General features: G+C 41.6%; 1 protein-coding gene across 2 annotated transcripts in view; it reads left to right on the top strand.

Moving 5' to 3' along the window:
- The window catches only part of olfml2a (olfactomedin-like 2A), a 69266-nt gene that overhangs the window by 4504 nt on the left and 40160 nt on the right, over window positions 1-24602 (top strand). For both annotated transcript variants that reach the window (XM_085965657.1, XM_085965658.1), the window contains exons 2-4: window positions 16624-16887; window positions 19869-19976; window positions 23029-23208. In XM_085965657.1, coding sequence (XP_085821783.1) covers window positions 16624-16887; window positions 19869-19976; window positions 23029-23208 — 552 coding nt within the window. The remainder of the gene's footprint in view (window positions 1-16623; window positions 16888-19868; window positions 19977-23028; window positions 23209-24602) is intronic.

Raw genomic sequence — 24602 nt, 5'->3', positions numbered from 1 at the left:
TTCTGGCTCTACAGTTTACTTTACAAATTCTTCCATACCACTAAGGCATAGAAGCAGAGTCAGTGTGAATTAAAACAACAATTTCCATTGAAATAATCTCAGGGAATTCATGTTTTGTTAAAGGAAGGGTTAAAGTGGTATCAAGGGAATATATAACAGTTTTATGGAATGCCTTGTATTATTAGCAGTGAGATTGTCTTGAACGGAAGTTGACGTTCTGAGAAAGTGTTATTTGCAGGATGAAAACCTAATTAAGATTAAATTTAACAAGGAAAAAGGAGGCTAAAGGAAACAGACAGTCAAAGTAGTTTAATCCAAATTAGGAGAATGCATGTTTAAAGAGGTGAATAATTCAAGATAGATGGATGACTGCTGGCATAATTGCAGGGCTTGTTCTGTGCTATAGAGTACTTAAAGGCATCTGGTTACTATTTAATGTACTATCTAATGCATCTGAGTTGAGTGTACAGGGAAAGTACTAATGTACAAAATAGGAAAAAAATTGATGCAAAAAAAGTTTGCAAATTAGAAAGTGAACAGATTTATAATTTGAATGACAATTATTTTAATTTGTTTCTGCCAAGTGTACATATGCATGTGAGCTATATAATCAAATTTTTTCTTATTTTTGGTGGTGTGCAAATGCAATTACTTTAAGGTAGTTTGATCCACCATCTTGTTGGTGATTCAAAATTGCTCCGAGATGATCATGCAGAATATTCAACGTACAAAGAAACATACTTACTTTGTTACATACTTTGTTAATTTAAAATATGCTATTATTCAAAAATGGTTGGGCTAACACATTAATAAATGTGTGATATGCAACAAAAAAAAATCCAAATATCTTAATGTAGATGGAAGATCAGAATATGGGTTTGGAGCATTACATTAAAATAAGTTGACTGTTAATTATATACTTTCTTATGGTTTATAAAAGAATGGTTAGAAAAAAAACTGTATAAATGCAGAGCAATATGAAAGTTCTGTACAAATTACATAGGGTCATTTAAGAAGGTGTTATTCTAATTTTGAAGATCTAGTTGGAATAATGTGACAATCCTGACAGTGAAGCATTAGTGGAATGGAGAGCTACTTCCATAATACCTGACTGAATTACAAGTGCAAGCAAATCCATATAAGTGTCAGCTGTGGCTCAGTGGGTAGCACACTTGCCTCGGAGTCAGAAGGTTGTGGGTTCAAGTCCCACTCTAGGGACTTGTGCACGTAAAGCTAGGCTGACCCTCCCAGGGCTAGTACTGAGGGAGTGCTGCACTGTCAGAAGTGCCGTCTTTCGGATGAGACGTGAAACTGATGGATGTAAAAGATCCCACGGCACTATTTCGAAGAGTAGAGGAGTTATCCCCGGTGTCCTGGCCAATATTTCTCCCTCAACCAACATAACAAAAACAGATTATCTGGTCATTTTCACATTGCTGTTTGTGGGAGCTTGCTGTGCACAAATTGGCTGCTGTGTTTCCCACTTTACAACAGTGACTACACTCCAAAACTACTTCATTGGCTGTAAAGCACTTTGAGATGTTTGGTGGTTGTGAAAGGTGCTATATAAATGCAAGTCTTTCATATCAGCAACACTGTAAAAACTGTCAATATGAGATGTCACTTCAGATAAATGATTTATTGGAGGTGTGCCAATATGATGGCTAGAAGCGTCTTTTCCACCGAATCATTGTAGAAATTCACTGTAGCTCTAAAACAGCAAAATGATTTTCCTCAAGCTCTTATTTGGTACATTATTCTGACAAAGTTTTTATTGTTGTAACAAACCTGCTGCTGCTCTTGCTTGTTGCGGCTGCCGCTGTTGCTGCTTCCCTTCTGCCTTCATCCAAAACAGTGAAGCAAGAATTGCACCCTTGATAAGCTGTAAGTGCTTATTGAGGGCGAATAAAGCAACAACAAAAAATCCGAAGCAATATTCAAACTCAAAATTGCAAAAAGCACAACAGCCCACACATCCCCTTTAACTAGTGCTTCCAGTCACCCTCGGAAACCAAACCTGCCAGCTTTTACTTAGCAGGTTGAGTGCTGGGCAGGACTTCCAATTTTTCGAGTTAAAATGCGCTGGGTGCCTTTTGACATCATAGGACCCTAATTTGCATGATTTTATGCGGCGCCCGCCTGCTTCCAGCAGACACTTTGGCCGCCTCAAAAAAGTGTGGGGTTCAAGCAGCAGCAGGCGGGAATCGAGCAGGAACAAGGCAATAACTTTTCTGAGTTTTAACTGTGTGGATGCCTCGTTCAATGTTCCCTCCACCTTTTTTTCTTAATGTGCGTGGTCCCTTTAAATTTGCTGCGCGGCCATGCGTGCGTGGTGTCTTCCAGCGGCAGCAGCTGGTGAGCGGCCTGCGCAGGACCTCACCGCGCACCTTAGGGGGATCATTGGCCTCGTTCCCACAGGAATAAAATTGCCCCATAGACCTAATACCGTAAGATCTATTTTCAGCTATTCATTAGCTTACAATTGGAGTTATAATAATAACACATTGCATCTCTGGTGTCATTAGGAGCCCCAGATCCTATCTATGGAGAATTAATAAAAGGGCAGTAGTTCACTATTTCCAACAGGAAGAATTTTTTTTTTTTTCTACACAGATCAAACTCAATTAGCACTTTTGCAATGATGAACCACAGTTCTAATGTAGAATTTAAGTGTACGCTGCCCATATCTGAAATCTGGAAGCAATATGTTTTACAGGTTAAAATATTAATAACTGCCATTGCCGTGTTCAGTTGGCAGTTCTACAATCTTATTAATAGTTTTCAAAAAAATGAAGAAAATGTATCTGTAGATTAAAAAAAGAATCTGCGCCTGTTTCTTGGTGCAAAATTCACATGGGGGGAGGGGACCAATTTCTGGGAGCGGTCTCACACACCCGATACTCCCTGGAAAGGCGCCAGCTGCCAAATGGACTTCTGAATACCTTTGGCGCCCGCCTAAAGCAGGCATTAGACCAAATTCAGCAAAAACTGGGAGCAGGCTCCATCATTTTTTACGGGTCTAAAGCAGCCTTAAAGGGGCCGCTGGATGCCATCAGAGAGCTGGTAAGTAGTTGTTTTTTCACACTTTTTTTACACCACCCGAACTGGATGTGTTTCTGATACCGTTCGGGCGCAGGAGGTTGACCCCCTAAATTGGACGTCTTTGCACCCGTTTTACGTCCAGTCCAATTTCAGCCCTGTGAATATTGCTTTTCCATTTTGGATATCATTATTATTGGGAGGAGTTTGGAGGATGATCTCCATCACTGTTTGCATGGAGAGCCTATTAATGAAGCATGGGGACATACAGTGCAAGAACAAGCAGGGCAAAGAGCTGAAGGGAGCAAGCCAGAATATCTAACATAGCATGAGAAATAACGAAAATGTGAGTTTACCAGTGAGTTTCAACTAAGTTCCCAGTGAGTGAAAATCCACAGCTAAAAGACTGTCCATAACTTACCACTAAAACTGTAATCTCATTCAGAGAGGAGAGCTGCTGTTGTAGGGAATGGAAATATCAGACTGGTGCATTAGCAGAGCTCTTTTCTGAAATTGAGGTTAAGCATAGTCATACAGGAAACTTTTTTTTATCCAGCACGGACGGGACCGACGTGGTGCCGGTTCATCAAAAATTCCGGATAACCGAAAGCTATAGTAAAAGATACAGAGCTGAGAGCTCCGTATAAAGCAACAAACCCTGTTGCTTAGCAACAGGTTCAGAACAATGGCCACAAGTTGCAAGCGTCTCTGTAGCTTAGCAACAGCTGCAGCCACACCCTTGCACAGCAACAAATGGAGGAAGGTAAGTAATAAAAGTTACCTGAACCTACTCCTGAATTTTGCCAGTTAACTGAGATTTCCAGTTATTTAGGTGCCAGTAAGTCGAAAATTTCCTGTACCTCACTTCACAGCATCACAGAAACCCCAGATAGAGGCCATTTCGGCCCATCGAGCCTGCACCGACACATATCCCACCCGATCCCCGTAACCCCTACACCAACACATATCCCACCCTATCCCCGTAACCCCACGTATTTAATCCCCCTAACACTAAGGGTCAATTTATGATAGCCAATCAACCTTGCAGCAATGGGTAGCAGAAAAAATACTAATGTAAGTAATATGGCAATATTACTTACTAATGTAAGTAATAAAGAAATAAAGTCAGAGTTTTACTTATTTTATCCCTTAGCTGTAATGACAAAATATGTTGTGGCAGACATCCAAACTGACTGCCACACTGAATTGACATCCCATAGTGATATTGGTGTAGCATCTCCATATGCGGGGAAAACATGTAGTTGATAAAAAAGTAGTAGCTACCTGTGCACAAGAGAGCTCTTGGCCCGATGTCAAGTTTATGAAGAGCGCAGTATTAGTTCAATACACATGTGGTAGCAGTGTGAGACAGCCTCCAGGACATGCAGCAGAGTTTACAGGCGCTTGCCTCTATGACAGTCATCCTGTGCCAACTGTAAAACAACAAAGTATTAGAATACGCCCAAGGTTGCGGACAGCGACTGAGGAAACAATATAAGCGGTTATGCCCAATATTTGAAATTTGTCCTCAGTTTTAGGTTCTATTTATACTCTGTAAGAAAGAGAAGGATTTTCAGAAGGCCTGCAGAAGATTTTGGTGATTTCATTTGAAAAGTGCTGCAGCTTGTTCAGTTCTGCTCGAGGAACTTTCAACCGCAAAATGAGGAGGCTTTGCGTCCCAACAACCTAAAGCATTCATCAAAAATGAAGTCATAATTTTCCCAAATTAGAATGCCAGCATGAAAGACGCAAACAAAAGCAAGCATGTCACTTTTGTTCGGCTCATTCATTAGTTAGGAAAATAAAATTACTTAAGGCACAGTTCAGTTCCTGCTCAAAACTCCTTATTTTAACTTAAGTTTAAAAAGCAACACAATGAGACAATGTATTCGTCCAAAAATTCTTAATCCTTATTCAGAAGGGCAACTAGTTCTTATAAGTATTCAATAAAAATATAACTTTCATATTCTTAACTTCAAGCTCAACATGTGATTTTCAAGAAGAAAGTAAAAAGTAAGAAATAGCAGCAGATTTTCACTGTATTTACTTTCAACTAGCCGGGCCATCAGTAGATTATCAATCACGCCAATCAGAATTATATCAGATTGCTTCGCCTTGCTGTACAACAAAATTATGTTTATGTAATGAGTGAGATCTTATAGGAAAAAGTGGATGAGGCAGATGTCAAACACACATGCAGTAAATGAGACAGCTTACAAACTTGTATGCAGACTGCCAGCCGATACACAAGAAAAAAGTGAATGTGACTAGATGCCAAACCCACAAATAGCCAAAGCAATAAGACTGTATGGAGGAAAAAGAGAGCGAGACAGATTGCAAAACTTATACAGGAAAAAGAGAGTGAGATAAACTGTAAACATGTATGCCGGGAAGAGAGAGTGAGACAGATTGCAAACTCATTCCGGTAAATTGAAAGCTACCCTGTACATGGTTTTACCAGTGAAGCACAAATAGGTCATATTTATGAAGAAAGAGACTATGCCATACAAGAGCGCGATTTGAATATTCCTTTCATCCATGTAGGGAAGAACCTGGCCCTGTTTTGTGCCCTTCCCTGGTGCCACGTTTAAGATCAGAAACTCACAATATGGGAAATTACATGCGTCAACCCCATGTGTCCTGCTACTCCACAGCCCAGTCTATTGGAGCACCAGTATACAGTGCCAAGGTAGCTCCACAATATTAATGTTTCACTTTCTCTTTATTTCTGTTGTCAATAGTTGATTTAATTGTATAGAAAACCACATTCAGTGCCCAAATAAAAACCAGCTTCATACACAAATTGTATCCAGTTTCTGCATGGCCTTTAACTTTTTTCAGTTTCATGGAACAAGCACTAAATCCTTTGAAGAGTGCCACAGAAAGTATGTTATAGACGTGTTTCACATGACCACTCGAACACCAGATTGAATTCTTGATCCATATCACATGGACCTATGAGGATTAACCACTGCCATTTTGAACTCCAGCTAACCTCTTCACTGGCTTCTTGTGGTTACGCAAAAGTTGTTATCATGCTTCTACTCCAAGTTGTATCTAATATAAAATGATGTTTGAGATGCAGGTTAGTCATGTGTATACTAAAAAATGGAATTTGGTTATAATCTTTGGTTCCTGAATTATTCATGGGATGTTACACAAATACTGTAAGACGGCTTTAAAATCTATGTTCACAAGCACTCTGGTATAAAGCCCTGCCATCTCTCTTCAGGTCACCCTCTGCTTACTCCAGTTCCCAGCTAAGTGGTAGGCATATGCCCATGTTACTTTGCAGTTGGCTGCCAGGCGATTTATTCATTGTGTTCCCTATTTTTGTTTTAGACGCCCCCTTGCTGCACATCATTCCTAGATAAAGAGGGTAATTAAGTCAACTTATCAAATATGCATGGGTACATTCATTCTCCAAGTTTCTTTTTACTATTGTGAGGAAGCACCTAGCTCTCGACTTGTGCCTCCCACTAATGGAGCTCCCATGTACTGACACTCGCTGGCACAATACACACTTGTGTTGCCCAAAACTGGTGTATCTCAATATAAAGATTGCATTTGTATTATCAACTATACTTGAGTACTGCGACTAATACAATGTTTACAGTGTTTCATGTTTACGATGTTTTAGGGATGTTTCTCCCAAATATTTTTGATAGCTTGGACTCTAGAGTGAAGTCCCCTAATGTGTTGAGCTGAAAAGCCTACTGTGTAAGAAGACTGGATGTTATGCAGAGACGAACATTTTGGCTTTATTTGGCCTTTAGTTTGAGAAGGCGCACAATTGGGAATTTACACAGACTGAAGCCAAAGAAACCTTTACTAGACTGAGAGGGAATACAGAGAAATTCTTTCCAACAAGACCTTCAGGAATTGGGCAGCTTCACCCTTGTAAACTGTTAGAGATTGACCCGCCACCATTACAGCACTAGATGTAACAAAAGGGAATTAACAGCTATTCAGTTTTGGTGCTACTGCTCCAGCCAGCACTGCAGAACATTCCCGACCACAATGCTGGGAAACTAATGACGGGAACAAGGATGTCTTGCTACAGTTGTACAGGGCCTTGGCGAGACCGCACCTTGAGTATTGTGTGCAGTTTTGGTCACCTTACCTGAGGAAGGACGTTCTTGCCATGGAGGGAGTGCAGCGAAGATTCACCAGGCTGATACCTGGGATGGCAGGAATGACGTATGAGGAGAGATTGTGTCGACTGGGCTTATACTCACTGGAGTTTAGAAGATTGAGAGGGGATCTCATCGAAACCTATAAAATTCTGTCAGGTCTGGACAGACTAGATGCAGGAAGGATGTTTCTGATGGCCGGGGAGTCCAGAACCAGGGGTCATAGTCTAAGGATAAGGGGTAAGCCATTTAGGACTGAAATGAGGAGGAATTTCTTCACCCAGAGAGTGGTGAACCTGTGGAATTCTCTGCCACAGAGGGCCGTGGAGGCCAGTTCATTAAATATATTCAAGAAAGAGTTGGATATATTTCTTGAGGCTAAAGGGATCAAGGGATATGGGGAGAAGGCAGGGACAGGGTACTGAATTTGGATGATCAGCCATGATCTCATTGAATGGCGGAGCAGGCTCGAAGGGCCGAATGACCTACTCCTGCTCCTATCTTCTATGTTTCTATGACACACATTCATAGTCGGACAATTAGTTCCTCTGCACACATACTGTGGAGTAGCAGCAGAAATACAATTTTTTTTAAAAGAGACAAGCACATATTAACCCTGAGTGGTCCAAAATTGACTATTCGTGAATAAATACCAATTAGACCAATTTGTGCAGGGTTGTATCAGGCTCTGAAATATAAGTTGAAAACAAAATAAATCATGATTTACAGAACACATACAGACAATGGCCAAAATTTTCCAGGGCGGTCAGCGGGCGCGATTGGTGGCGGGTCAGGTGAGAAATTTGATTTTTTTTGACAGTGGGGTAGGACCCCGTTGCTAACTTGCTTCAACGTGCCTTTCTCATTGTTGGGTCCATCAGCACTGAGCAGACCCGACAGGCAGCGGCAGGCGACCTAATTAAACTCATTACCATCTGGTTGACAGATCATTAACAGGCTTTTTTAACTTACCTTTTCACTTTATCTTCATGGCCACAGGAACCACGCTGTTCGGGGACCACGGCTATCAACCTGAGGCAGGAGTTCAGTGGCCATTGCTCCAGCTGATTACTTGCCAGCTTCAAATGTACAGTAAAAGCTTCCACCTGACAGATCATCACTTTCCTCAGCCACAAGCTGTTTCTCAGTCCATTTCCAGCACAGATTTTGCAGGCTTTCCACTTTCCATTTTCCATTCACTCTTACCTCATTGGAACACTCTCATCATTGATAGAATGCTTCTGTCATCTCTACTTCACCTGCCATCTATTTCATCAACTGGGTGCCCTTTATACTGTCTCACCTTGGTCCTCAGAATCCCACAACGATCAGCTCCAGCACCAGGCACACCAGCAGCACCAACAACAACACCAACCTTCTCCGCAATCACCTGATGCTGCACAGGACAGAGGGCATCAGCACCTGAGCACATTGCTGCCCGGGAGGCCAGGGATGGCCTCACCATGGCCAGATTTACTTCACTTGATGCTGTACACCCTGGCTGCCACATGATGCGCCAGGCTGGCACCACTCCACACCAACACCATAAAGCACCCCTACAATGTCCAAGCCATTCCTTTCACACTCACTACCATTGCAGGGGGGGGGGGGGTACCGTTATGTCTCACCATTCACTGCAACTCACTAAGCCACTTCCAAAGGTGTACACAAATCTGTCCAAGACCGCAAAGTGTTGAAAATAAAGGTTTCAATGTTTGACAGCACATTAACAGAAACTTTACATGAACAGTGGATAAAACACCCAAGTGGCTACCCTTGTGTGTTACTGTAGTTGGTATGATTGCACTAGGATAAGGGGTGGCTAGTGAGATGGGTATGTGATAATATAGATAGAGAGAGAGGGATGGGGGGGAGGTGCAAGGTAAGTTGGTGTGAGTAAGGATGTACAGGGGTAGGGTAGGGAAGGCAGAGTGATGGGGATGTGATGAGAGGCACAACAGGATGAAGGTGAGTGTGGCTTTGTACTAACGTTTCGTGATCTACTGAGATCATTGAAAGGTTTGCGCCACTGCACCCAGGTCCTCCTGATGACATCCCTGCTTGTGCCCTCCTGTGCAATGTGCAACCAGTCTGTGTTGGTCTCCTGGGGAGGTCTCTTCCGCCCATCGGAAGGGAAGAGGGCCTCCCTGCGAGCTCTGACTCCCTCCATAAGCATGGGAGAACCTGGGTACAGCCCTGCACCTCTGTGCAGTCATTGTCAGTGTTTGTAGCACTTCAGTGCTGTAGAACACTGACAGCACAAATGTTAAAAGGAAGTTGGCCATGGTCCCTTTAAGGAAACCGGTTGATGACGCGTCATGAATGACGTCACCAGACCCGCTTCCTCAAATTGGACCGGCAAAAGCGCTGGGCGGGCTTAACAAGCCCCATGAACGTAAAATCATTTTCCAGAGCGGGATGGAGCCAGCAGCGGGGTTGGGACCTGCCACCGATGTTGCCTGCCCTGGACCCGCCGAGGTAAGGAATATCCAGCCCAATGAGCATCATCCAGATATCATTCACTTAATCAGGTTTTAAAGACAAGTAATCAGCAGGTCGTGCTCTTTCCAAGCTCTCATCAAGGCTGCCTTCATTTTCTTCTCCCTCATTATCACATAGTAAAGAAAGAACCTGCATTTATATAGCATCTTACCACATCCTCGGGATGTACCAACGCACTTTACAGCCAGTGGACTGCTTTTTGAAATGTTGGCACTAATGTTATATAGACAAACGTACCTTCTTGTTCATCTATTTGCTCAAAATATATCTACATATTACCAAATCAATGACTATATCAGAAATTTATTACACTCATGAACACCTAATTTGTAAGAAACACACTTCTTTAAATAGGGGTTCTGGGCTGGTATTACTTCAAATGCACTGCTGATTGAATAAGTAGGCACATAGAAGCTGGTATCTTGGCATACAGCCGGAATACCCACTAACCTGCTACCTCCGCCAATCAACCCTACTAATGACTGTCATTACGTGCACGCAGTACTCTTTCTAAGTTACTTATCAACAAGGGAGCTGCTCTATGGGAACAGGAACGGTTATAAACAGGTCCTGCAATTAGAATTTAATATGATGGACAGCCCAGTCACCTTCTGTGACCATGTTCCTTAATTTTCGGTTTATTCTTCCTATCATTTTTATTCTGAGTTATGAAATTGGATTTACAATTTTGGATTAGCCGTGATTACTGTAGTACCCCATAAATGCAGCCAAGTTGCTGCTAAGCAATAACTTTTGAGCAATCTCCTTGTGTAAAAGTATAATTCCATCAGAGAAAAATTCCACAAAATGAAAAGGAGTCATTAAGAAAACAAAGGGAGGCTTTGGTTGGGAGTTCAGTACCAGGAATATAAAAAGGTAACTGCCATTATACAGGTAGCCTTGAAGTCTCCAAGGGAGTTTCTATGTGACAGATGAGAAGTTAGTTAACTTTTTTTGCAAACATGCTTAGGTTTCTGTAAGATATTTTCCAACCCTTACCTGGTCACGCTGCTGTAATCCTGAACTTAAAACAATTGGTGTGTAGATTTAGATTATTTAGATTTTAAGATGACAAAAAAGTCTAAAAATGTACAAAGTCTGACTGTTCATAATGGAGAAACACTTTCTCTTAAGGCATCTGACTTTGGTGTAAATCATGATGTTATCATAATATTTCCCGCCGCAGACATGATGGGCCGAAAGGCCTCCTTCTGTGGTGTAAATTTCTATGATTCTAAATAGTGTTTCCCAATATAAATAATTCTCTTATGAAAGTTTTGGTTGAGTATCATTGCTATCTGATTCAACTTGGTAAATAAGAGCAGCTCTTAAGCGGAGTAAGCTGTACCTTGTCTCATTCTGTACAGATAAGATAGGTAGACAAAGAGTTTACAGGTGGAACATTATCCTATCCTTTTTTCAGAACTTGACAGACCGCTGTGTACTTCCAACATTTTCTGTTTTCATTTCAGATTTCTAACAATTGCAGTTTTTTCTTCTTGATCTTGTGGCGAGACTTGAGAAACTGCAAATGTTCTCCTTAGAGCAGAGAAAGTTAAGGGGGTATTTGATAGGGATGTTCAAAATTATGAGGGGTTTTGATAGAGTAGATGGGTAGAAACTGTTTCCACCGGCAGGAGGGTCAGTAACCAGAGGACACAGATTTAAGATAGTTGGCAAAAGAACAAGGCGGTGGGAGAGAGGGGGGGGGGGGGCTGGGGAAAGAGGAGAAATGTATTTATGCAATGTGTTGTTATGATCTGGAATGCATTTCTTAAAAAGGTGGTGGAAACAGATTCAATAGTAACTTTCAAAAGGGAATTGGATATATAGTTTAAAAGAACTATGTGCAAAGAGCAGGGGAGTATGAGTAATTGGATAGCTCTTTCAAAGAGCCGGCATAGACATGATGGGCTGAATAGCCTCTTACTGTCCTGTATGATTCTAATTGCTTCAAGCAGTCTGCTCATTCACAAATCTAAGCAGCTCCACATATTTACATCCAATTCATTACAAGTTTAAAAGCAGACAGCTGTGTTGATGCAGTTGTGCAACATTGACATCACTACTTTGCCTACCATGTGTGCACATTTGCCTTTAGTAAGAAATAAAGGATTGCATTTACATAGTGCCTTTCACGACCTTAGAACGCCCCAAAGCACTTTACAGCCAATGGAGTACTTTGAAGTGTAGTCACTGTTATAATGTAGGCAGTGCGGCAGCCAATTTTGCAAGGTCCCACAAATAGCAATGAAATGATGAAATGCCAATAATCTTCAGGAACGTAAAACAAGAATGTCACAAAATCTCTGACAATTTTGAGAGTTCTAATTGGATTTCTGAGCTTTGCAACTTTCAAAAACATATCTCGCAAATGTTATGGTAGTATTATCTTGGTAGCACCCTTAAGGTCATCTAATTCCACATCTGGTCCCAGGCCATGTACACAGGGTTGAGTCTGGCCACCACATCCAACCGGGCCTTGCTATTCTGCTGTCACCCAGAGAGGGTGCCCTGGATGCCAAAGACGGTAACCCCCCTTGCGCCAACCTCATGCAGAACCACCTCTTCACCAGCCATCAAACCGGTGATTCCGGTGTTGTGGCACAAACTCCATTTGCTGCCTTCATATTTCTTTTAGACTACGCTGATTTTTGCACTTTTCAAGCTCGGTGTGAAACCAATGGAGAGTCAGACGGGAGCGAGGGGGAGAGTCGGACGGGAGCGAGGGGGAGAGTCGGACGGGAGCGAGGGGTGGGTATAACGGGCGGCCGATCCACAACCCCCTGCTGAAGTTGGGGTTCCGCCCGATTTGTCCTTTACCATCTTTTTTTTGTACTTGTTTAATAACTTAAGCAGTTGGTGCCGCTGCTTTGTGCAAAGTTTTTTTGTGCTTTGCCTGCTGTAGCTGACAGGAAGATGAAAATTGCCTTCTTGGCTGCTGGCAGCGTTGCTCCAGCATGATTTTAGCTGCCAAATCCTTCGCACAACTCCAAGCACTAGTGTCAAGACACGGTTTTCTGCTTGTTCTAGTGATTAATGACTTTCACCCCAAGCACAAGGGGAAAATAAAGCTCAACATGTTACAGGACGAGTAATACAGTAAAAACATGAATGAGGATTCATGGGCATCAGGTTTCCTTTATTTGGTCATTTGTATGAAGTAAAGAGTGCACTTTGTACAGGGAATAAATTAATACCTTTAGATGCATATTCCCAGAAATAGAAAGGAACCTCGGAATAGTGGTAGTTACATCACTTTCGATGTTTAGACAATGTGAGAGTCAATTTAAAAAACACCCTGTTAGAGTGCTGTAGTATATAACCAGAACAGTGAAGTACTTTACAGAGGTTATGCTAAAGCTGTACAATGCCCTGGTCAGACCGCACCTTTATATTGGTGCCAATGAGGTCTGGCACAGCCAGTGGCAACCCCAGTTTATTTTTTAAAATCCACCCACTCTGAAGACCAGGTGAAAAGACTGGTTTTCCAGTGTCATCCCTACAGTACAACTGACTCACCTAATCTAGAACCCAGCCTCCTATTAATGCCCCTAACGTTTCTGTCTAACATACTCTGCCTGACAGACTGTGCCAAACATTTAAATTTCTTTGAGTAAATTAATACTTCTGTATTTGTTTTAAAACTATTTTCCATTAATTTAAATATATGTCCTCTGGTCCCGTTTTCCTGGTTTATTTTGACGTAATGTTCAGGCTTTAACCTATGTATACTATTCAATATTTTGTATAGCCCAGTCAGCCTTTTTGCATATTTCAATACTTGACAGCCTCTGTATTTTAACCAACATGTGTGAATGCACCAGAAAGAGGACGCCAGTGTGACTGGGCAGATACGTGCTGGCGAGCCTATCTACCAGAATGAGACTACTTATTTGCTCTTCAATTCCATTCTTACCTCCTGGCTCAATTTTTAAAATTGATTTTTCCTTGCCACTTTTGAGCCTCAGTTGAGGGAGCAGCAGACATCTTCACGACGCTGCTGTGTCACCAAGTGCAGGGTTTTATGACAACAGGGTGAGAGGATCACCTGTCAGTTTCCAGCCTTGCCTTCAGGAAGTGAGGAAGTGATTCACACCTACTTGGAGCCCAGCTGCAACCACTGAGCCACGGCTGACAAGTTTATGTTTTGGGTGCAGATGAAAACGAGTAGGTTCTGCACTCGAAACATTAATCTACAGATGACGACTGACATGTTGTGTGTTTCCAGCACTTCCTGTTTGTTTCAGGTTCCAGCATCTGCAGTATTTTGCTACTTCTAAGATTGCAATCAATGCTGCAATTTGGTAAAGTCAGAACAAGGCCATTTTCTTTAATACTTTTAAATAAAAATCATAAGTCTAATACCATGACTGAAATATATGATAGACATTATTGATGGGCAGCTGCATGTGGAAAAGGCATCATATTCAAAGGGTCAGAAGTCACATACATATTAGTAAGGATTCTGTTACTCAGAGAAACACTTCCTATGAAGCACCGAACAACTCACGCCTGCAAGTGCTCGTCATTTCGGATTAAAAATAAATGACAAACACCTTTTTGCAGCATTGCTGGTACCAGCATGAACTCTGTGCAATAAATAAAACAGGTTTAATACTAGAGAGCCTGACAATTACTAGTTCGTGTTGGTCAAAACTGTTTCAAGAACCTCAAGTATGGTTCCTCATCAGACACTACACAGACTTCGTGGCCTGGCTGAGACTAGTAAACATGCCATGTCTTCCCTAATTTGGAGACAACCACTGTACGAGTTAGGTTGATATTTTAGCCTAAGGTTATTTTATAGTCTTATGATGTTAAAGTTTGCAGTTTACAAGGCCAAAATCAAGTTTTCCCCCAATCTTTTGACCTCTTGTTAAAACCTAAATTTTAGCCAGTTTTAAATAAATTCCTTGCCTTTTGTGGGATAATTCAAGCATCTCATTTCCATATGCACTGTAAAGTGAGACTCTTTCCAAGAGATTACAGGTAATCAATTTGAAATGTTATTGACATTTCCCTCTTATGTCAGATTAAAGCTATGTCATGGTACATATCTCAAGAATATGCATTTCCTCAGTGCTTTTGAAACTAGATTATTTAGACGTCATCATATATTACTTGTCTTGCTCTGTTTCAATTTGATTTTTTTGTCATAACCAGTAGATAATCACTTTTGTAGATGACTAGTTTGGCTTTATGAGATATTTCTTTTAATCTGTTGTCACAAGTTTGCCAAATCTAAACTTGAGAAAACTTTCAAACTTTAGCAGTCCCCATTTGTGATATCATTGTATCCACAAAGGACTGAGATGCAAAACTGTTTATCTGTTAAAGACCTTATATAAATTGGATTTTGCTTTTATATAAATTGTTGTTGTTAGAGGACAAAGGGCTGAGGGCAGTAAACTCCATTAATTACAATGCTCAGGACATTTCAAGCATCCAGCTGCGCTCTTTTCATCTGCACATGTTCTTTATACTTCATAAGCAACATAATTACTGCTAATTTGGTGTTAAAGAGCTCATAATGGCAACATGAAGATCTCTGGCCTTCCCTTGTAGTCTGTAGATTTGGTCTGATAAGAATGTGGCCCAAATAAACATCTTAAGAAGTTGATGGAAACCTTGAGGTATTGCATCCTCCCAGAAGAAACCTTTTACTTGTGTTTATATTCTTACTGTTTACATACACCACATCACTAGTTAGAGTGACTTGATGCCTAGGGTTGTCTACCTTGGCGGGATTTTCCCGTGAATCCATAGGCCAGGACCTCAGCCGTTTGCTTGCAAGGCCTTATCCTTGCAAGCAAACAGCTGAGGTCCTGGCCTATGGATTCACGGGAAAATCCTGCCATGGTAGACAACCCTAGGCATCAAGTCACTCTAACTAGTGATGTGGTGTATGTAAACAGTAAGAATATAAACACAAGTAAAAGGTTTCTTCTGGGAGGATGCAATACCTCAAGGTTTCCATCAACTTCTTAAGATGTTTATTTGGGCCACATTCTTATCAGACCAAATCTACAGACTACAAGGGAAGGCCAGAGATCTTCCATATCCTTGTTTACTTTAACACATTTACTACAAAATAAACAGGCCCTTTCCTGCTTCCATTGTTCCTTCAGCACCTGAGGCAACCTGACAGCAGGGGCTCCAGATTTGCTTCGTAAATGATCGGAAAGTGACACAGTTACACGAAGTCAAAATTGAAACAGAATCTTATTTGTCACAATGCAAGACAATTTTTTTAATACTCTTATATTAATTTGCAAGTTAAACTGTTCGGCAGCAGGATTGCCCAGGACTGTGAATTTAAATAAAACATTGTATTTACACAGCTTTTGTTATGTTGAGGTTTGCTCAAGACGTCTGCCGTGGCCCAGCGGTAGCACTGTAGTTTCTGAGTCAAAAGGTCGTGTGTTCAAGCCTCACTTCAAAGACTTGAGCACAATAATCTAGGCTGAAACCTCAGTGCAGCACTGTCAGCATGCTGTATTGTTGGAGGTGCCGTCTTTCGAATGAGACGTGAAACCGAGGTCCCTCTCTGCCCTCTCAGATGGACAGAGGAGTATTTCGAAGAAGAGCAGGGAGTTCTACCGGTGTTCTGTCTAATACTTATCCCTCAAGCAACATCACCAAAAACAGATTATCTGGTCATTTATCTCATTGGTGTTTGTGGGAGCTTGCTGTGCGCAAATTGGATGCCACGTTCCTGCATTACAACAGTAACTACATTTCAAAAAGTACTTCATTGGCTGTGAAGCACGTTGGGACATCCTGAAGATGTGAGAGGTGCTATATAAATGCAAGTTCTTTCTTTCTTTAATATACTGGAGATTGTTCTTACAGTACACTGTAGACGTAGGCTTACTGTAGAAAGCACTGAAGGCCATTGATTTTAGCCTGTATGTTCTCGCTAAACCAATTATTTTTACTTCAACAGTTGTTTGGGGAAAATGACCAAGTTCAGATGATTTCCGAGGGCTCAGACTGCCGCTGCAAGTGTATCATGAGACCTCTGACAAAGGATGCCTGCAGTCGCATCAGGAATGGGAGCTTACGTTTTGAAGACTTCTACACAGTTGAAACTGTCAGCTCTGGGACAGACTGTAAGTGTTCCTGCACAGCTCCCCCATCATCTCTCAACCCGTGTGAAAACGAGTGGAGAATGGAAAAGCTCAGAAAGCAGGCTCCAGAATTCTTTAAGGTACCACAGTAACACAATGTCAGGTGAATACCTGAAAAATATGAAAATCCAAAACTAGTTTCTGTTGATGTCTGTTAGATTTATTACAATTAAATTTTATTGTCCCTGATAAGTCTGTTAAATGAATACTATATGAGTTAGATTATGTACTATAAACCTGCCACATAAGATGCAGCTTCACATTGGTTATTATCTGGTCTGAGTGACCTTATGCTGCTCGGCCACATAGCCTTAAAAGTCATGGGGGAAAGATTTGGTTGGTTAGCGCCTCCAGTGGGCGCTGGGAACTTAGCGCCCAAGCGTGGTGATTTTAGCAGCGCTCGCGAAATTGACCAGTCGTTTTGCGGCGGCGCTAAACACTACTGCCATGATTTCCTGCGCCCGCAGATCGTGACGTCAGTTGAGCGTGCAACATCCTGGTAACGCCCCGACCGGATATTGAGTCGCGCACCCTGCCTTAGCGCCTGCCGCTAGGAACGACAGGTAGAGAGGAACGTTTTCAAGTCAGGAAGGGGCTGGGGAGCGCTATTTAAAGGCGGGCGTTTTCTGCCTTTTCTTGTCAGCAACATTTTTGGTACACGCAGGTCGAGAGGGAGAGAGATGTCTGTTATGTTCATAAATAAATAGACGTTTTCATTATGAACAGCTAGCTTGAGCTAGTCATTTATTCAGCCATGTGGACTAGTGTACAGGCATCCATCTTGACTACTGCCTTGTGGGTAGCCCACTCTTAAACATACAGCTCCACCTAGTGTACCATTCTAGAATGACATGTTACTGATCATTACATTGTCTGGAAAGATTTAACGCTGTCCTAAGGAGTTTTGGTCCTCAGCACCACTTTTGAGGTTCCTAAGCGCCGAGCTTTTTCCCTGGGCCTATCCATTAGTGCTTCCAAAACAATTGCTTTAGAGGTCTCTCCAGGCCAAGATTCAAGGCTGCAATGAGCAGGGTGTTGCTGGCCAGCAAGCTGGCCCCTCCCCTTTAAGAACTGGATGGCGCCAGTCTGTTTGTCTTCCATGGTAACTGACATCGCCTGAAGTTTGGTAGCTTTCTGAGGTAGCGCCTCGCTCCCTGACGTTTGCGCCTTAAGAGAGGTGTGTAGTGCCTGATTTAGCACTCAAATCACCTCCAGGGAGGGGCAAATTTTGCAGTCGGCGGTGATAATTAGCGCCGGGCGCTACACTTTGCTCCAAATTGGGCAATACCCAATTTTTCCCCCATAGGTTTTTATGACATTTACCATGTTACAATTTACAGCAATATAAATCCTGTTACAGTTAAAGTTACCTAAGAAATTATACAAAAGAAACACTGACATTTCTCTGTGAATTCCTAGTAACATCTGCAGCAAATAGATGATTGTGTAATACCTATCTATGAATGTAAAAGTTTTGAAAGCATCTGTCACACTCCAAATGTAACATCAAATGAAAACACCACATGAACAATTGAAAGGTTACAGGATATTTGCTGTTGGGAGGGAACTTTGCAAATTAGCCTGGAGTTGAACATTTGCAAGTTCCTGGCAAACTGCAACCTTTCCTCAACAACAACAGTTAAACTCTAATTGATTTTAGGCTTCTGCATATTTTCAACAATTAGGACTTGTGGACTTAAAGGGGGGAAAATTCAGTTGTTTGCGCCTCCCATTAGCGTCTTAAGAGGGCGCTAATGGGGCGCAAAGCAACTAGCGCCCGGGCGTGGCAATGTTTGCGCCACTCGCGAAATTAACTAGACATTTTGCGGCGGCGCTAAACACCACCGCCACAATCTCCTGCGCCGGCAGATCGTGACGTCAGTCGAGTGCGCAACGCCCCGGTAGCGTCCTGGACCGGATATTGAGTGGCACCCCCTGCCTTACCGCTAGCAATGACAGGTTGAGGGGAGCGTTTTGCAGTCAGAAAGGGACTGGGGGAGCGCTATTTAAAGGCGGCTGCTTCCTGCCTTTTTTTGTTGGTGACATTTTTGCACCACGCATTCAGAGAGAGAGAGAGACTTCTGGAGAGATTCAACGCTGTGTGAAGGAGTTTTGAGTACTGAGCAGCACTTTGCAGGTTCATTTTGATTTGCCCTTCCTTGCTTCGCCAGTGCTCTGAGGTAGCGCCTCGCTCCTCGGCCTTTGCGCCTTAAGACAGGTGTGAAGCGCCTGATTTAGCGCTCCAATCACCTTCAGGGGCAATAAAAGCCAAGTTTGCCGTCGGAGGCGATAATTAGCGCCAGGCGCTAAACTTTGCGCACGGCCGATAATGGCGCCCCAAAAGGGGCGAAACTGAATTTTTCCCCCAAAGTGTCAGTTCCACCTTAACACCAGAATAACATATAACTGGATTTGTGGCCAGTCTTACATGGTATAACGCTCCTGTCATTATTAAACAGCATAGCATCCTACATATCATGAGGAATTCTAGGAGAGATCCATTTGTTTAAATAAAGGGTAATATTCTGGCTCCCTTGATGGCTCAGTTGCTAAAGCAATGAGTAACTGAAAGTCTCTTGTTTGATTCCCAGCCTCTGTTGTGTTATCTGATATCATCTGGGATAGCCTCAATTAGCCTCAGCAGCCTTGGCTTAGAGAGGGAAAATTATCTCTGGTTCCCATTTCTGATCATTATGTAGCAGCCCCTTTTGGAAAGTTTGTGTACTTGGACATCAGGTGAGGACGGGATTTGGCTTGGCTGTGAAACCTCCTACAGTAGAACAGCCTGCTGACACCACTGTCTAGTCTTATGCACGAAGAATGGCCTTTTGGGCACCACACCTGCGCCCCAGCAAAGAGTTAATGACTTCTGACACAGGGGTTGGGGGGTAGAGGGAGGATGTTGGCAAAACAAATTTTAGTTGAAACCCTCTCAAAATTTCTATGGATTGAAAGTTCTGAAAGTGACATATCCATTGCAGAAGAACGTTTAAAAAAATGATCCTTTGTGAGACTAAATGCTCCACATTGTCTAACCTAGCTCTTTATGATCTTACTCTAGTTGCAGTCACTGGTTGACCTGCTGGAAGGAACCTTGTATAGCATCGATATGATGAAAGTTCACTCATATATACGAAAAGTGGCAACACAGATGAACAACCTTGAAGAGGTGACGAAACATAAATTCACTTCAGTATAAGTCACTTGGAAATCTCGGTACTAGCGACACCATGGGAAATAGATATATTCTTCGTTTAACAATTTGACAATGTTTAACTTCATGTTTATTGTCTCTCCCACATAAAATGGAACTTAATATTTACGAAAAATAATTTAATGGGAGAACCAAGACTGTTTCATACAATATAAAGTTTTCCGAGTTAACATTGGCCCGTAATTTGCGGCCAGCCTTGAAGAAAGCTGCCCGCAGAGATCTCGCATTCTCTGTGGTGACAAATTTAGCTTCTCGACGTGTAATTGATTGTAGTGCCGTGAAAAGGGGATTCCTAGCGTAGAGCAGCAGTGGCGTTATCAAACTGTCTAAGCAGCCAATCACATTGAAGAATTTTCACAGATAGCAAACCAGGAAATGAAAAGCACGGATTATCTGCACTTTTAAAAAATGTTACAGAGAGCAAAATACAGATTTGGAACATACACATGGGGTTAAGGTAGAAGCTGAAATATCATGAACAAACTTAAAAAATATATATATTTTTTAATCTAGTCATTTTGATCATAATGGAGAAATTTATATTCCACAAATATAAAATTAGTTTTTCAGGGCCAGAACAGTTGTTTAACAGTCAATACGCTGTTAAAAACCCAGTTACACCTATTCCAATAAGGCTTAACATTTAATGGAGTGTTTAACAGTGATATTAGTGCAGAAAAGCTTAGTTTTCGTCAGTTCCACTGATTTCACCGAATGCCAGTTGTGGCGGGGGTGCCCACAGGGCAGCCTGTGTCGGAGCAGTGAATGACTGGTCGCAACTTCAGGATTTCCGCGTTTAGCTGCACATGTGCTAAATGCTGAAGTTATGGTCTGTTTCAGAGGGGTAATAACGACGAACGCTGACAGTTCGCCGTCATTACCTGCCGCAAAATCCGGGCCATTAAGATTTAAATTGTCCTAAATTATATTTTTCAATGCTTATGAGAAACATATGGTGTATTAGCATTGCAAATTTTGAATTCATAGTATAACAAACTCACAATCAATTTGGAGTGAAAGGTAATATCTAGCAAGAAAAAGTCAATCGGTTACATGCATACTGCACAATAAAATGAATGATCAACTGTGATGGATAGTCATAAGTGAATTACAAAATGGTCATCTATCTACTCATGGGGTTCAAAACACATTATGAAGTGCAAGAATGAAACTCAGATGGTGCATGTTTGTCATTTGAGTCCTGAGATTGGATCGTTGCCTTAAATTCATTTAGTTATTACTTATGCTCTGGACCAGAAACTGAATGTTATTTTTTTGCCATAGCAGTGGCCCCTTTCTTTGATGGGAAGGTTTTGAGATATCATCTGAGAGTAGTTACTGTGATGTTGGCCGAAGGTGATGAATGATTCCCTGGAACAGCGATGAAGGTGCATGGGATCATATGACAGAACCTGCTGTATTAATAGTTTCTTCCACAGTAGATTCAGAAATGTTTCTGCAGTCTTGGTATGTGCACGATAACAGTGAACACATACTAGCTTCAGACCAGTGAGGACTCCACATATCTGAATAATCCATTCATGAAAAGCATTGTGAGACAGTAAACTTATTTTTCGTTTTACATCCTGTATTGCTTAAATATGGCTGTTGCATACATCACAGCATGGCAGCTAAAAAGTGGGCAAGTAATTTATAATTAAGAACAAAGAATGTTGAAGATGCAGAGTTACAGAGAGTGGACACAGAACTTATTTTACTGTTGTTTTTCTCCTTTTTCAATCTCCTGGGTGGTGAACCCTGGACTCTATGGAGGGAAAGGTATCTACAAACATATCCATATCTCTGCTGATACTGCATTGTTTCCAGTGGGTAGGAGGTTCGGAACCATCCAAGGGTGGAAACTCTTGATGTTACCCATTCTCCAGTCAATGAAGCATCTGATCTGGAAGTTTGGCCAGTATTCAAGTGCCATTAATGCAGTTGCTGGTTCAGCCACCAGGAGGTGCTGTGACGATACCTTTTTGTCTCCTTCCCAGGTTTTGTGCCCCATTACTCAGCGACAATCAGCAAAGTAGCGCCCAAGCGAAATTCCCAGCATAAGTATGAGCTGGGACGGAAACCTGCTCTCTCGATCCAGGGCATATTGCATTAATGTGCTTTCCTCCCCCGAGCCACCTGTTATTTGGAAACACTGAAATATAAAACATTTATAAATGTAACACCATAGGTGATCATATCAATTGTTATTTGATCTATCTGGATCTGTAAGACTTATAAATAAGTAAATATAAAGAAAACACAAAGCAATTCAATGAGTCTGAGAAAATGGCATTTCTATACTTTGCTTTAGTTTTTCTAATGGATGGCTCTCTCTCAGGAAAGTCAAATCACAATTTTTACCATGTTATTGTGATGATCAGTACAAAAAGTGACTTACCATGAGTGATTTTATTCTGAAATAGTTTATCACAATTATCTGCTGCTTATTGGTAACTAATTAAAATGAACAATAAAAGAAATAAGTTGTATATTTTTGGAATATATTTTGATAACACATTTTCAAAACTGTCACTGTTGAATTTAGTCAGATCCCAATTCAAAAACCCTGGATCTGTTGATGTGGGGAATAACTGCCCCTGCCCCGATAGTAAGATGCAGAAGCAAGTTATTTTTATATTAATTAATATAGACAGTGATACAGACAATATTTCCATTAAATTTCACTTTTACAGAGTGCTGTAAACACGTGTATCTGATTCAAACATTTCTATTTGTACAAATTATTATGAATCACATTTAAAATATCATAAAGTCTTATGTTGTCATTTTCAATTTGCAAGCCAAGAAAGTGGCATCCAGTGGGAAATGGTAATGATGAGACTCAGTTTAATCTGAGATCATTCTTCCTCAGCAAGCTTGTGACAAGTAATGAAAGCTGCTCTTCTGAAGCAGCTGCTGGCTGATGTGATTGCAACTCTGAAGCTGGATTAACATGATTGCGGGTACTGGATGTGACAGGCAGATTCAATGCTACTCTGTGTTTCAGACCATCAAATCAAATCTGACCAGAGAGAATGACTTCATGAAAGAAAGTGTGAAAAACCTCTCTGACCAAATGAAACGGTATGAAAACTACTCCGACATTATGCTGAGTGTAAAGAAGGAAATTTCGAAGCTGGGCCTACAGCTGCTGCAGAAGGATGCAGCTGTGGAAGATAAGCAACAGGTAGTGCCTTTTTTAAAACTTAAAACAATTGAGACAATATTTTACAGGGATTGTTTCAAAAGACCATTGTTACTATTTATGGTTAACTCACAAAGCTTTCTTTATTACCTAACCATGCAATGATGTAATTTTTAATCATCAATCCATCAGTTGAAGTACATGTGTCCTTCCTTCGCAAAAAAGTGACAGTAAAATATCTGATGTTCCCATACAATACAAACAGAAAAGCACTGATTTTGAATATGGTGCTGGGGAAGTCTCTGTTAATGTAAACTTCATACAGGAAATTCTTCGGTATTCGGCACCGACGGGACCGGCGTGTTGCCGGTTGATCAAAAATTCCGGATGACGGAGAGGGTTATCTACCAAGTCTATTTTTAACAAAGAAAAATAAAAAAATCAAGAAATGTGCAGTATACAGTAATTGGGTACTCACCTACAGAATGTTGTGTTAAAGGGATGGTGGAAGATCTCATTGAAACAGAGCATCTCATTGAAACTTATAAAATTCTGACAGGACTGGACAGACTAGATGCAGGAAGGATGTTCCCGATGGTCGGGGAGTCCAGAACCAGGGGTCACAGTCTAAGGATAAGGGGTAAGCCATTTAGGACAGAAATGAGGAGGAATTTCTTCACCCAGAGAGTGGTGAACCTGTGGAATTCTCTACCACTGAAGGCAGTAGAGGCCAATTCATTAAATATATTCAAGAAGGAGTTGGATATATTTCTTAAGGGATCAAGGGGTATGGGGAGAAAGCAGGGACCGGGTACTGAATTTGGATGATCAGACATGATCGCATTGAATGGTGGAGCAGGCTCGAGGGGCCGAATGGCCTACTCCTGCTCCTATCTTCTATGTTTCTATGAAGATGCTTGATTAAGTACAGTGCTGCCAGTTGAGGGTAATGCAATGCAATGACTACCAGCAGCGTGGGAGACACTCAGTACCCCTGTAAAATGGCGGATCAGAAGAGACTACCGGCAGCGCGGGAGAGTCTGACTCCTGTTACAGGGGTTTTGAGGTGTTTCGACTTCCGATAGCGCCAAGAAGCCGAGTTGTGGCAGTTTGGAGAACTACCCTCACTGACTAACTCGGCTACCGCGGGAGACTCAGACTCGGCAACATTGCCGGTTATTGAGGTGTTGTTTTCGGAGTGAGAATTTTGCCGGTTAATAGAAAATTCCGGATATTTAGGTGCCATTTAAACGAGAGTTTCCTGTAATTATGTTAATAGACGGTTTAAAGTGAGTTACAAGGCAGTAATTCAGTCAAGTGGTTCTGATAATATCATTGACTACAAGACTAAAGTTTGAGCATTTTGTGAATGCCAGCAGGCCCGCAAGGTAAAATTGCTATTCGTTGCCAGCTGTCAGTTACTCTTTGTTTAAATT

This window comes from Somniosus microcephalus, chromosome 23, assembly GCF_052327205.1.
Source record: "Somniosus microcephalus isolate GS21.2 chromosome 23, FLI_Smic_1.0, whole genome shotgun sequence".
In the NCBI taxonomy this organism is placed as follows: domain Eukaryota; kingdom Metazoa; phylum Chordata; class Chondrichthyes; order Squaliformes; family Somniosidae; genus Somniosus; species Somniosus microcephalus.
The sequence above is the reverse complement of the archived record's forward strand: the minus strand, read 5'-3'. Positions and strand labels throughout refer to the sequence as shown.